This window comes from Pelophylax lessonae, assembly GCF_965119305.1.
Source record: "Pelophylax lessonae genome assembly, contig: HAP1_SCAFFOLD_704, whole genome shotgun sequence".
Taxonomy (NCBI): Eukaryota; Metazoa; Chordata; class Amphibia; order Anura; family Ranidae; genus Pelophylax; species Pelophylax lessonae.
In genome coordinates this window covers 637-16,517 of record NW_028119642.1, presented here as the reverse complement: position 1 = coordinate 16,517, position 15,881 = coordinate 637, and the positions used below count along the sequence as shown (strand labels likewise).

Below are 15,881 nucleotides of genomic sequence, written 5' to 3'. Positions count from 1 at the left end.
TGCAATACTTTCACAGGATGAACTTTTGCGCTTTATAAATTAATTGGACTTTTTTTTTAATATTTATATATCATTATTTATTTATTTAGCACTTAGCACATTTTATTACGACGCCTCAAATTTTTTTCTTTTTATATTTTTTTTTTGGAGTTTCCAAAAAAACTCATGGCAGCTGTATCTATTTATTGTATGTAAGAATTTTACTTTTTCAATTACCCCACTGGGAGGCGCCATTTCTTGTTTTTGTGTGTACTATTCTGGAAAGGCTTTTCACAAAAAGAGTAAGGTTGTAGAATTAATTTATCCCTATATATTTCAGTAAGATTTAGATCAGTGTTTTGTGCAGGCCACATGAGTTTCTTTATTCCAAACCATGTCTTTATGGACCTGACTTTATGCACAGGGGCTCAGTCACAGCCTTCCACAGACTGTTGCCACAAGGCTGGAAGTGCTCAGTTGCCTACAATGTCTCTGTATGCTATTCAGCCCTCAAAAATTCCACTCGCCTGCTCGCATTTTGCGAGTGGAATGATGAGGATGGCGAGTAAGGGCTGTGCTGTATGGGGAATGTATTAGTGCCTTCCGCCGCCATTCACAGCGTAGACTGCATTCTTCTTCAGAAAAAGTTGGAACCGGGGCGCAGAGCAGTGTGCCCTAAGCCCACCCATTGTGTGACAATAGCGAATGAATATTCGCTATTGTCACACGGATCCTCCTCCTGATCCTCCTCCTGGCCAATCAGGAAGCGGGTCCGAGACCCGTTTCCTGATTGGCCGAAAGGCGAACAATTGCCATTGGCCAAGGAGGAGGAGGAGGGAAACGCGGAGGATTGAGGAGAAGCCGCTGCTGCATCAGGTAAGTGCACTCTGGTCTCTCTGCACGCTGTGGTCACTCTGCATTTAAGAGGGCATGCGGTGGGCACTCTGCATTGAAAGGGGGGCACGTTGTGGTCACTCTGCAATGAAAGGGGACACGCTGTGGTCACTCTGCATTTAAGGGGGCACGCTGTGGGCACTCTGCGTTGAAAGGAGGCACACTGTGATCTCTCTGCATTGAAGGGGGCACACTGTGGGCACTCTCCATTGAAAGGGGGCACACTGTGGCCACTCTGCATTTAAGGGGGCATGCTGTGGGCATTCTGCATTGAAAGGGGGCACACTGTGGTCACTCTGCATTTAAGGGGCGTGCTGTGGGCACTGCATTGAAAGGGGGCACGCTGTGGTCACTCTGCATTGAAAGGGGACACACTCTTGTCACTCTGCATTTAAGGGGGCACGCTGTGGGCACTCTGCATTGTAAGGGGGCACTCTGTGGTCACTCTGCATTTAAAGGGGCACACTGTGGGCACTCTGCATTGAAAGGGGCATGCTGTGGTCACTCTGCATTTAAAGGGGGCACACTGTGGTCACTCTGCATTGAAAGGGGACACACTCTTGTCACTCTGCATTTAAGGGGGCACGCTGTGGGCACTCTGCATTGTAAGGGGGCACTCTGTGGTCACTCTGCATTTAAAGGGGCACACTGTGGGCACTCTGCATTGAAAGGGGCATGCTGTGGTCACTCTTCATTTAAAGGGGGCACACTGTGGTCACTCTGCATTTAAGGGGGCATGCTGTGGGCACTCTGCATTGAAAGGGGGCATGCTGTGGTCACTCTGCATTGAAAGGGGGCACACTGTGGTCACTCTGCATTGAAAGGGGGCACACTGTGGTCACTCAGCATTGAAAGGGGGCACGCTGTGGTCACTCTGCATTGAAGGGGCACGCTGTGGGCACTCTGTATTGAAAGGGGGCACGATGTGGTCACTCTTCATTGAAAGGGGGCAAGCTGTGGGCACTCTGCATTGAAATGGGGCATGCTGTGGTCACTCTGCATTGAAAGGGGGCACGCTGTGGTCACTCTGCATTGAAAGGGGGCACGCTGTTGTGAATTCTGCATTGAAAGGGGGCATGCTGTGGGCACTCTGCGTTGAAAGGGGGCACACTGTGGTCACTCTGCATTTAAGGGGGCACGCTGTGGTCACTCTTGATACTGTTAAAGTTGTTGTTGTTGTTAATATTTTTTTGTAACTTAATTCTGAATAAAACATTTAACAGTGTAATTTTGTGAGATATTTTACGAGGGCGTGTTTAGGGGCGGAGCAGGGTAGGGTTTGGGTGGGGCAACAAGTGGCGAGTAACTCTCAAGGCTTGGCTAGTAGCTCATGACTTGAAATTTTGAGCCCTGTGCTATAGCATTAACAATATGCTTCACTGCAAACACTTGAACTCAGTATCTTTAAGGGGGCTCCACATAATTTGGCCATATAGGTATGTTCAACAATCTCATATAATCAACCTCATATAGGTGTCAGGTGCCTACACACCTATGGACAATTAGTGTATAATGATGAATGTAGCAGGAGCTGCCTGTTTATATAAATAAAGCTGCTATGTGTACTATTATTATTATCTACTTTATCAGACAGTCTATTATTGTGATATGTAAGCAAATGTTGTTTTTTTTAAATCAATATGTATACAAAGCTTCTAATCCTTCCTGGATATTTAATTAAAAAAGGTTTAAGATGGAGTTCAACTTTATTTTCCAAAAGACAACTTTCTATATTTACTCTACAACTACAACTATATGTATATCAATATAACTGACTAATTAGGAAGAATGACATATCAGCTCAGACTGAGCTTTCCTGGAATCTGGGGAATTAATTAGAGACAGCAAAAGTGACTATATATACAGGTATGTTATTCAGAATTTTACATAGAATCATTCATCTACTATGGAAAAGAAACTACACACACAATTTGTATTCACTTAACACTTCTTTTTTTTTTTCATTTAGCTGATAGCTACAATTAAACATTGGATTCATATTTCCTTTGAAAGTGATAACAAATCCTTTAAGCAAAAAAAAAATATTTATTATTGACAATTTTTAAAAGTAAACTTTTTTTTTGTATTCTCATGAAAGTGATCAATTTAATTTAAGTAAGGATATCAATAGAGTATGTTTTTTTTTATCAATTCATGTTAATGTTTTAAAAACCTATATGAAGTTTATATTTGTAAATGTAAAATTATATTTGATCATTTCCTCTAAAGACTGGTTTAGCAGTATGGCAGAGTAATTGTTTTTTTACTGTTCCTCTCAGTCAGTGCAATTATATTGATATTACAATCAATCATTTGTGGTCAGTGAATATATTGAAGTCAGTGCATATGTAGGAGCAGCAAGGAGGTATCAGTGATTCAACTCTGATAAATGCATATCGTGGGATAAAGAAGTCTATGGATTACATTACTTCATGTACAGTACCTGTTAAGATGCCTCCACAGAGACCTTCATGCACAGTATACTAAAAACAGAACTGCATAAAGCTGCATTTTTGCCTCTGAAGTCCAGTTAAAACATTTCTAAGCATTTTTATTTGATTGAAATGATTGTTGTAAATCAGACACATGCTACATATTTTATCATCAAAGGAATATCAGAAGCCCCTGAGCTGCAGGTACCGATCTTCCTTCTGGTTCTTATTATATATATCATCACTCTTTGTGGTAATATGACCATATTTGTCCTGGTCAGCTTGGATCATCACCTCCACACTCCCATGTATTTCTTCCTCGCCAACCTATCTATTGTGAACATGTCTTCTTCTACAGTCACCCTACATAGGATCCTAGTAAATTTTATCACACAAGATAATACTGTTGGAATCCTTGCACTTATGATGCAGTGTTACTTTTTCGGGTCATTATCAGGCATTGAATTATTTATCTTAACAGCCATGGGCTTTGATCGATATGTGGCTATATGTAAGCCTTTGAACTATCAATTGGTCATGAATTTTAGAACTTGTAATGTGCTAGCTTCATTCTGTTGGCTGTTTGGTTTTTTACAAGTCATTCCTTATCCTGTCCTAATTGCTAATATCTCTTGTTACTCATCCAATGAAATCAACCACTTTTGCTGTGACATTGCTCCTGTAATAGAAATAGCTTGCAGTGATGTCTCTGTTTTGAACACCCTAACCTTTATACAAGGGATAATTGTATTTACCATCACTCCATTTTGCCTTACATTTATTTCCTACCTTTTTATAATTATCGCTATACTAAAGATACCTTCCAATTCTGGTAGACGTAAAGCCTTCTACACATGTTCATCACACCTCACGGTCATCGCACTGCTATACATGACTCTGATTTTACAGTATCCAATACCAAGTAACGGCTTGGGCCCAACAAAATTTTTCTCCTTATTTAGTGTTGCTATTGTTCCCATGCTGAATCCATTTTTATATAGCTTAAAAAATAAAGATGTGAAGTCAGCTTTTAGAAGAAGGGTGAGATAGAAACAACTTTACTATGAACACAATCTCCAGTAAACATAATATTTACTTACACGTCTTTTTCTTTTTTTATATCTTTATTGCATTTTATTAAGGTATAAGTAAACTTTTATGAACTCACATATTAGTGACAGGCTAAATGTCTTACAATACTTTGTAGCACCCTTCTCGTATAGGATGCTAGGCAAATTTAGTATGGCTTGCTCAGGGAAAGCTAAGACTGTTTGCCTGGGTCTGTTTATGGTTTCACAGGTCGTGGATGTAAATGTTTCCCCCTGCCTCTGTGTAGAGTTTAGGGCAGAAAATATATATATTCAATCTGAATATTTGCCATGCTTTGGCCAATCCATTGGGAGTTGTGCCCAGTAGATGTCCAGAAAGGTGGTAAATAGGCTGGACCTGTGCAGACTTGTCTTCCCCTGTATGGTAATGGTTTGTGAGCTTCAGAAGGCTATTTGCCCCTGGAGAACTTCTGGACGGGAGGCTGGACTACTTCCCAAGAGACTGAACCTATTGGCTTATCCTGTGTCAGGATTTGTGAGTAGAGCCTTTATCTGTGATGGGAACTATTTCATGGTCCCCATCTGTGAAGCTACAGACTGCTTCAGTTCAGTCTGCTAAACCTCTTTGATATTCTTTAAACAATGTTATGGTCTTCTGCAGTGAGCTATTAGACCGCTTCAGTCTGCTAGACTACCCCATGGTCCCCAGGAGTGAGAGATAGACTGTGTTACCTTGCTGCTTGTAAGAAAAGAGTGTCCTTGGATCATTTTGTCTTGACTTATTGGTGTAATCCATACCCCATTGTCCCTCTCCTATTAAAGTTTTATAAGCAATACATCTTAAAAAGGCATTCCCTAGAATATTTAATAAGCTGAATGGACTCTGCTGCCAGGGTGACTGGTGGTCTCTGTACTGTTTTGAGAAGAACCAGTTAATTACAGTGGGGTTAGTGCTGCAACTTCAGTCTGAGTTAATGGCCAGACTAGTATGTATGACAGACAGGATACCCTATTGTATTGCAGAAGTCAGTAACAGGCCCAACTCTATGTTAGACATTCATATTATCATTTAGGTGTTGCTGCAAAAAAATAATGAAGAAGCAATCGAACAATGGCATCATGGGAACAGACCCCCATCTGTGAAAAAGACAGCGGGAGATAAGTGGAAAGTATTAAAGCATAAAAGCAAATTTTAACCCAGGAACAGAAATGTCATCTATTGCATCTTACCAGTCCTTAGAGGTAGTGGCTGCATTATTTTTCTTTTTTAAGGCCCTTTCCCTTTTTTTTCACCTGGTGATTAATACACTTCCTGCTCTATGATGACAAGACTGTATTTATGGAGGAGCAATTTTGTCTCCCTAGAAAGGAATTTTGTTAGGACTACAGAACATCCCCCCATCCCCAAAACATAGCATGAGATGTTCTGTTATCAAAAAGAGTTTGCACAAATGCTAACTGACAAGGGTTCAGCCCCGACAGAGATCATAGGACGTTATCAGCTCACTTGGTTTTTGGCAGCACCACAGGTACATTTTTTTATGCACCTAATAAAATATAAAACTTTTAATCAAGTGTTTAACAAACTAAAAGTGAGCAAATAAATTAATTGTTAGGGTCAGGGTCATCATTACAGATCATGGGGCCCCACAGCAAAAACTTGATGGGGCCCCCCAGTGACATCCTTACTGTCATTGATCTTAATATAAAGTATGTTTAAATGAAGGAATATTATGACATAACTGTTAGTGCTCCTGAACACAATTACACTATAAGCCTAATAAAAATGTATTTAAATTGTTTTGCTTTGTTTTTTGCCCATTTTAGCTGAGGAAACACTTTGGGATTTTTAAAGCCTGATGAAGCCTTTATTTGACATACAGGATTAATTTCAGTGCTGTACTTAAAAGGCTAGATAACCTTCAGAATAAGGCTGCCTATGCAGATAAAGGGGGGGGGGGGTCTGTAGATAAAAACAAACAGCAAAGCTCTGACTAAGGTCAAATAATGCCCTTGCTATAGGTGTAGGCATTTTATTTACCTCTTAAAGCCTGACTGGAATACTCTCAGGACATTGTTAGGATGTTGCTAAGTGAGGCCTAGCCATCACTGCTCACATCCACCATCACAGGAGCGAGCTCTCGAATCTGAGCTTAGAGCTACTTCGTCAGGGGAGAGAAAGAGTATGTGAGGGGGTTTGAATCAGAGAAAGAGCTCACTCCTGTGATAGAGGAGGTGAACAGTATAGATTAGGCCTCACTTAGCAACGTCCTTGCAACGTAATTAGAGTATTCCAGTCAAGCTTGGGTAGGCAGACATCTCAAGTCCCCCGCAAGTCGCGGGAGTCTCCTGCTTTCCGCCCTGAGCTCACGGACACCCGCAAGCTCAGGGCAATATCCCGGCTGTCAGTGTCAGTGAGTGTGAGTTATCTCAGTCTCAAGCCTGCAGTGTGTGAGAACGGAGTTGCTACAACCTTTGTAGGTCCAGCTCACGGCGGAGTGATATCAAATGCACTCCGCCTATGGGAGGAGCAGCAGAGAGGAAGCAGCGGCTTTGCTCTCTACTTCAGCCGCATGCTTCCACTCCAGGAGGCAGTTTGGCGCGCGCCATCGGATCGGCCACAACACTGACTGACTGCACAGAGAGACCTCGCCAGGCATTTGTATGTATTTATTACCTCCTCAAACCGACTGTGACCTAACCCAGAGGCCAGCACCAGTGACCAAGGCCAGCACCACAGTGACCAGGCCAGCACCACAGTGACCAGGTATACTGATTACATTTCATTTCATTATTCTCTGTGTGGTTGTGTTAAATTGGGAAGGGGGGGCGCGGTGTGCGTGGGGGGGGGGGTGCGGCGGTGCGAAGTGCCACCTCCCTGAAATAACTTTGCCACCTCCCTGAAATTAGTTTTTGCAGGTTGGGATGTCTGGGTAGGTATGTAAAAGGCCTACACATACAGTATTAAAATGGCATTATTCAACTTTAGTCAGAACTGTACACTTTGTTTTTATCTACAGGTGCCCCTGATCTGCAAAGGCAGTTTTTTGATAAAGGTGAACTAACTCTTTAACTGCTTGCCGACCGCCAGCAGTACATATACTGCGGCAGGTTGGCTCTGCCCCACAAAACGGCATTACTGTACGCCACTTCGCGGGACCGCGAGTGGGAGCGTGCACACGCCCATTCACCACAGGGGGGAGCCAATCAGCGGGTCCGGCGGCCGTGATTGCCGCCGGGAACCCTCGATCGCTCCCCATGGAGACTAAATGGCAGTCTGCTGTTGTAAACACGGCAGACCACTGTTCTGTCAGTAATGAACACAGGGATCCTGTGTTCCTCTTATTTAGGAACACAGGTCTCTATGTTCATCCAGTAAATACACCCCCCCCCACAGTTAGAAAGCACCTCCTAAGGAGACATTTAACCCTTTGACTGCCCTGGTGTTAACCCCTTCCCTGCCAGTGTCATTATTACAGTAACAGCTCATATTTTTAGCACTGATTACTGTAGTAATGTCACTGGTCCTCCAAAAAGGGTAAAAAAAGTCAGTTAGGTGTCTGATCTGTCTGGCGCAATGTCGCAGTCCCACTAAAAATTGCTGATTGCCGCCATTACTAGTAAAAAAATTAAAAATAAATAAGAATTACATAAATCTTTCCCCAAGTCTTTAGACGCGATAACTTTTGCGCAAACCAATCAATATACACTTATTGGGATTTTTTTTTACCCAAAATATGTAGCAGAATACAAATTGGCCTAAAATGATGAAACATTTAGATTTTTTTATTTTTTTTGTTGGGAATGTTATATAGCAAAAAATATTGTTTGTTTTTTTTTTGGGGTGGGGGGGTTCAGAATTGTCGCTCTTTTTTTAGTGCAAAAAAATAAAAATCACACAGGTGATCAAATACCACCAAAATAAATCTCTATTTGGCAAATTTCCAGGTAAAGTAACGCAGTGCTGTATCGCAAGAAATGGCCTGGTGATTAAGGGAGAAAACCTTCCGGTCTAAAAGTGGTTAATAATAGAGAGAAGAGTTCCAACCGTGGGCCAATATTGCCTTCAAGTTGTCAGCTCTATGGCTGGGTCCCAGGCAGCCAAAAGCCTATTGAATTATAGTAAATGCCAGAGTTTGACTGTATACTTGCAATGCTTTATTCATAAATATGACAAGTTTATGATAAATCTGCACTACTAAGAAAACTACACAAATTCCCCTTACTGCACAAACAACAAAGAGGATCTGTGACTACCAATAACCATTCTTCAGCCTCCTCCTGTATATCTGGTCTCATCTGCAACCTCTGCAATGCTCCCCCAAAGCTCCATAGCGACTGTGCATGCTGCTATGGCTATTGTCACCCCCCTGGTTAGGGTTTGCATACACTTTAACCTTAAGGTGATTTTTAAAGTCGAAGCATTTTTCTACCATAATACATTTTATGCGTTAAGATAAAAAAAAAATGCTCCACCGCCATACCCCCCCACCGTCCCTAAGCACTTACCTGACTCCTCCACCGATCCAGCGCTGTCCTGTCTGCAGAGCTGTTGTCCCCTCTTCCTGGATTCTGCAGCCACAGGCTCCTTCTACTGGCAGTCATCCATGTGAAGAGCGGGGGACGTGGCTAAGCTGCAATGACACACAGCCTGGTTTTGGGAGCATGCCTGTGCAGGTGCCCCCTCAGCAGGAGCCAGCTTGCTGAGGGGACACCTGCAGGACAGTGGGAGCAGACAGTGCCTAGAGGGACAGAAAAAGAGGAGGAGGAGACCACACTGCCGATGGTATTGCACAGAGCAGGTAAGGACATATTTTTTATTTTAATGTAAAAAAGAAGAAGTCTTTACAATCACTTTAACTTCTGTATGTGCTGTGAGTATATTGGTACTGCATACATTCCAACTTTACAACTTGAAAAAGAGGGATACCATAGTGAGATGAGGACTTGTGGTCCATGTAGGGTGTGTGGTTAGATCATACTGAATATTGACTGTGGCTTGATACAGTCTGAGCCTTCTTATAGTATACACCACGTGTGAATGCCACATTAGGGTCCTTCCAGTAGGTTGCTGACCCCCCAGCTCTACACAGTTAGGGTCCTTTCACACGGGCTTTCTGCCCGGTGGACTCTGTTTTGCTCAGCGGGGATCGATCCGCCGTTCCCTGCTGAGCAGGTGGATGACAGGTATGTCTCTGCTCACTATGCAGAGATGAACCTGTCAGATCCCTGCTCTCCTCTATGGGGAGATCGGATAAAAACCGACCGCCTGTCCATTTTCATCCGATCCTCCAGACGGATGGAAAATAGGGTTTCCATCCATCTGTATTTCACGGACAGGATCGGATCGGATAGCAGCGGGTGTCACCACTGACATCCGCTGCTCCTTGGAGGTGCATGGAGCATTTGATCAGGTCCGCCTGAAAAAACTGACAGGCGGACCTGATCAGAAAGCCTGTGTAAAAGGGGCCTTACTCGTACTGACAAATTACTGTTCCACAAATGAAAGGCTAAAGCCCCGTACACACGTACTGATCGTCGGCCGAACAATCGGCCGTCTTTTGTCCAGGGCTGTCGTGTCTGTTGAAAACTGCAAAAGACTGCACACGAATTGTGTCGGCCAACAACAGCCGACTGCAGAAGTGATGTCATGTGATGGTTAACTTTCCTTGTCTTTTTTCTTTTCTGAGCAGTCTTGCAAATCTGCTGTCTGTCGGCCGAAATCTGTACTGACTGGCGAACAATCGGCCGTTCTGGTGACGGCCAACAAATATTTTAAAGTCTGCACGACAGATTCTGTCCGTACGAAAATGCGCTGTCGGCTGTCGGAAACATCATACTAACAAGCCTACAATCGGCCGATCGGTCAGCTGCCGAATATTTACGGCCGACAATCGGTACGTGTGTACGGGGCTTTACAGACATACATATCCTTCAGTACAATTTTTTTAAAATCAAAACACATGAATTTTCTGCACAGAATATTGCCAACGCTTTCAGTTTGCACCTTAAAGCGGTATAAAACCCCAAACCAAAAATGTAATTTATTTCAGCTTACCGATTAGATGTAGTGGCTTCATTATTTTTCTTTTTAGGGCTTTTTCCTTGTTTTCTCCTGGTGATCTGGTGACACCTCCTGTATTACAATGCCCCCGCTCAGGATTAAGGAGCAGCGGGGGCACATTTGGACAGCAGCATCGTTAGTCTGGGTAGAAGGGAGTGTTAGATGTACTAGTCGATTTAAATACACTAACAAATTAAAGCCAAACTCCAGCTCACACTTAAGGCCTCTCTAACCATGCATCTTCTCAGTGTGGCAAGCGCATGCATTCCACTTTTATGGAAGCAGTCCCACTAAATAACTCAAGTTCAAAATGATAAGCAACATAGAGGAATTCCTTTTGGGATAAAGGTTTTACATGAATAAATAAAAGCTGACAATTATAAGCACCCCTACCAGTGGTAAATGGTTTGTCTCATCCATGTAACTTATATATTGGCAAGAGAGCTTTTTTTTTTTTTTTTTACACAACAGACTTACTGGTCAGATTACCAGGTAAAAAATAAAGAAAGAACATCTAAGAATTGGTAAGCTGCAATAAAGTACAAGTTTGCTTTTGAGTTTAATACTGCTTTAAACATCAATAAAACAGCTGAGAACTATGTAGCAGCCAGTGCAATGGGTCAGGACTATATATCATGTGTCAGGAGTAGAACACACAGCACAAGGTGCAAAGGTCAGGAGTATGACAAAAGCGCCACCTGCTGGTCAGTGAGCAGCAAAAATGTCCCACCACCAGGAGTTTTACCGAGATACACTTTTAAATATACCAGGCTGAAATTACGTTAACAGATGGTCTCTGTATTATACATAATAGTCTGCCTTTTACAGCTATCAAGGACTATTATTATTATTATTATGGAGATAAGAAAGTATTGCTGTGCCAAGCATGCACTGTATTACAATAAACAGTCTGTTAATACAGCTTTTGTAGTTCTTATAATACAGCTATACTGCTCCCCAGGTGATGGACACTACCAGTCCCAGAACACAATTATTCCCCAACATTTTTCTATAACTATTGCTTTCCCTTCCATCAATCAAATATCAGAAGGCATATTCTAACTTCTTCATTACATTCTCTGCTCCACTCCCTCAAAAGAAACTTCATTAACATCATTGACAATGGGCAGCTTGACAACAGAGGGGCTCTGTGTCAAGTATTGGGCTTGGTACATGGACCAAAAACAGGAAGTGGAGATATTATACTGCACTGGTCAGAGGTCTGGACTTTTACAGGTACCAGATACTAGGCTTCAGTTTCATGGTTTTCTTTACTATCACGATTGATCAGATGGTGATTGTGGGGTGGAATCAGGTTGGTTGTTTGTGTACAGTCCCATGTACGGGTACATTCTCTGGGAACTCACTCCTCTGCATGCCTGATCACAGAGAAGGTCACTGACAAAAGGTACAGAGTCAATTAGAGTGTCTCTGTACCATGTCATCTCTGTGACCAATCACAGGATCATAGAGTGTAAACACAGGCTGCAGTTAGCAAACGTGCCTCCCTTTTTGGTCAGTAACCAAAAAGCACTGAAGCATTATCCCCTTCACCTTCTTATCCCCCTGTGTATTTAATCTATCTGGTGTACTAATACCAAGCTCCATGTGTCTTCATTTAAAAAAAAAATAGTGGCATACAATAAAAATCACTTTTGGATGTCTACGTTCAATAAAGTTGTCATTTGGGGGGGGGGTATTTGTACTGTCATTGCATTTATTTTTGCTATGTCTTAAAACATAAATTAAGGGAAAGATTTTTTTTCAAAATTTTTGTCTTTTTTTACCTTTAGGTCCCTTTCACGACTTGTCATGTGACTTAGAACTGCAAAGTCGGATGACAAGTTGTACTCCATGATTTCTGATGAGTACCGTTCATATCTGTACAACTTCAAGTCGCAACTATTTCAAAGTAGTCCCTGCACTACTTTGGTACGACTTTGATGTGTCAGGAGGGAGCTACATCAGTTTTGGAGGTCCAGAGACCTCAAAATTACACAGGCATTGCTTCAAATCCAGTCAAAATTGTGGCAAAAAATCACGACAAAATCGCATGACTTTTAGGTCCCAAAAGTGTGAAACGGGCCTAAACAGTAAAAATAAAAATCTATTTTAAAAAAAGCTTTATTTATCTAAAAAAATGTATAAAATCCATTTGTGTACATTGTTGCCTGACTGAGTAATTGTAATATAAAATATCATAGCGCTGAGAACTGGAAAATGGTCCGGTGATCAGGGGGTACATGTCTATACTGAGGTATTTCATGAAATACTCATTGGTGGCCCCATAGACTTCCATTTCAGTGGCTTATTTCATTCATAAAATAGTAGCATAGTTCTAAATTTTTCAAAAAAATGTCCAGGTATACCTTTTTTGCTTTGCTTCTAGCAAGCCATTGTAGGTGGAGAATGTACGTTATTAAGTTGCAGGGCATCAGTTTAAAATAATCGTGGTCTTATAAGAGGCATATTGTTAGCCTAATATACAATTTAATTTAAACATTCTGTATCTAAAGGATGTTTCATCATAATAGGTACAGAAATACAGCCAATAAGGTCTTGTTTATTAGTAAAATCATGTATTTGTTTCAGTTTACATTGCGGCAGCTTTTAGTCTGTACCTGGTTTAAAAATAGTAGCTCGACAACACAATCTCAGTAATGGAGCACTTGACAATCATGATCTGTGTAAACCTTTTTACCAATAATGAGTTCGGAAATAAAAGCCACATAAAATAGTGGGGCTAGAGGGTTCTGAAGTGTGACTCACAGAGTGTGTGATTGGGAATCCCCTGTCTCAATGGGCCAGAAACCTTGCTGCACCATGAGCTGTATCTCTTGGATGAATTACCCTTGAACATGGCAGAACTAGAAAGAGGTTGGAGAAAACTCCCTATTTTTGGACACTGATTGAAAAACCAGGCAATAATTTGTTCATCATTTAGTATAGATTCTAATACCAATGATTTAGAGATGATAAAATTGTTTCTTTTTATTTTATCAACTGTTCAATCACAATCATAATTTTTGGAGTAAAGTTTAATTTATCTGAACCTGACTGGACATTCTTTTGTTATGTGTTGGGCGGTTGGATTTGTCTGGCATCCACTCTGTCCTAGGAAGAAGTAAAGTGAGTTCTGAAGATTTCCTTAGGCTATGCCTGAGTGAAGGCAGACAAGGGATCTTAGGCTAGGCTAGAGTGAATGGGGACAAGGTATCTCTGAAGTTTGAGAAGATGGATCTAGTGGAAATCCACTTAGGGACTGTGGAGGTTGTCTGGGAGAAGGCATTTTATTAAAACATTTTTAAGGTATTCACGGGTAATGCACTAGGTGTTTGCCCCTCCTTTCTTTCTTTCATGTGTCTGGGGGAAGAGCCTACCTCCAGAGACCAAGCCTGTGTTTAAGTGTATTTTGGGAGTTGCAACAGTAAAGCTTAGTACACACGCAACGAATTTCCGCCGACCGGTCGTCCGTCTTTTGTCCAGAGTTGTGTTTTATTGGTTGGAATGTGCTCTAGACTGCACACTAATTTTCCCGCACGACAAAATTCTACTTCAGAAGTGATGTCATGTGTTGGTTTGCTTTCTTTGTGTTCTTTCTTCTCTGAGCATGCCCAGTCTTGCTCATAAGATTTTTCCCTGTCGAAATCTGTACTGACTGCAGGAAAATCGGAGGTGTTTTGGCGGAGGACAAAAATTTTATAGCCTGCACACCAGATTTTTTTCAGCCGAAAAGTCGGAGTCGGTTGTCGGAAGCATCATACTAACAAGCCGAAAATCGGCAGATCGGTCGTCGGACGAAAATTCCCGGCCGAATTTCGACGCGTGTGTACGAGGCTTAAGCCTTTGGTCATTTATAACTAGGCAGAACCCTTGACCAATGAAGTGGTGTCTTCTATCCCAGACACAAGAGGGAGCAGGCCTTTCACTTGGATGCACAAATGTGTACATGTATTAGATCCAGCCATGTGCATTCTGAACACAAAGGGAAAGTGATGAGAATGAGAAAGCTGTAAATACAGACAGTGCTGCTGAAGTGGCACATATCAGCGATGAAGAGTTTGTTACAGAACTACCACCTCTGCTCTACTACATGCCCGGTTTCCCATACCACTCCCACCCTACTACATGTTTGATTTGCTGTACCCTCTCTGCTGTGCTACATATCTGCTGTCCTGTACCACCCCCTCTCTACCATACGTCTGGTTTCCTGTACCACCCTCACCCTGCTTTCCTGTACATAGATAACCATATTACTGGCTCTGCTGGGTGACCACATCACTCCATATTACAAAGTTTGAACTTTTTACTAAAAATACACTAGATTTCAGTAGCACCATACATAAAAGTGGCTAAGCCTGGGTACACAGCATGCACACATGAATGGAAATGCATGTGTGCTGTGCTTATGCCGCTATGAGCTGTTACCTGGCAGCCATCTGTAATCTCTAATACCTGCTCCTCAGCTCCACTGTCCCTACAACCTGCCTGTAAGCCATCCTTTTCAGCTTCCTTGTTTCTCTGGTCTTATCTTCCCCAGAAGTCTGTCTCCAAGGTAGAGCTACAGTCCTTAACAGCTGTGGGTTCCTTGAAGCTGACCCCATTCAGGAGGTTCCCCACTGGCAGAGCAGTGCTAGTGCTGTTGCATGGCGACCTAGGGATGGGGACTATATTGTCACAGTAAAGATTATTGTGCAATTAAAAAGGATGAGTCAGAATTTCCACAAACTGGCTTCACCAGAAGGCCAGGTTTTCTGGTAAACCAATTCAAAGGCTCTCCACCCCTCTGAGTGACACTCCGGAACGCTTTGGGATTCAATAGGTATTCCAGTTTGAAAATTAACCCACCATGTATTGCAGAGCAGTGGGTCCATGTTAATGCAGGTCATACAAGCTACACAAACCTAGCTTCCTTTCACCCCTACACTGCTCAGTTTGGTCACTGGGAGTTGACAGCACCAGTGCTGTTCTGTGGGAGGGAGGGGAATGAGTCACATGTACCATTGGCTCCTGCTGTTGTCAATCAAAGTCATTGACTCATTGAGGAGAAAGGGGGTGGGGCCTAGCCACGGCTCCGTGTCTGAATTGTCACATGGAGCTTCGGCTCGGGTTCTCTCATAGCAAGCTGCTTGCTCTGGGGGCATTTGGATGCAGGAAAAGGCCAGGAGCAATGCAGAGGGACCCCAGAAGAGGAGGATTATTATTTTTAAACACAAAAAAATGAGACTTTAGTATCACTTTTAGCTTTGGCAATAAAATCTGGAAGCTGATTTGTTTCTATGCAGAAGTGAGCCTGATTATGCACTCACCAGCTTTAGTAAAAAAAAAACAGAGTATTCAAATGCATTTGGACACCTGACCATCATGCTTTATTTGAGCTTGTTGGACATTCCAATTCAAAAATTTGGAGTTGGGTTCCCTACCAGTTATGGGTATAACAGCCTGTACTTTTCTGCTAAGGCT

General features: G+C 42.4%; 1 protein-coding gene across 1 annotated transcript; it reads left to right on the top strand.

Moving 5' to 3' along the window:
• Window positions 1–3,437: 3,437 nt before the first annotated feature.
• On the top strand, window positions 3,438–4,355 carry LOC309544039 (olfactory receptor 6C3-like; the record flags this gene model as incomplete). The annotated part of the gene is made up of 1 exon (XM_082276429.1): window positions 3,438–4,355. One exon carries the CDS (start codon window positions 3,438–3,440, stop codon window positions 4,353–4,355), a length of 918 nt encoding a protein of 305 aa, XP_082132555.1.
• Window positions 4,356–15,881: the final 11,526 nt, after the last annotated feature.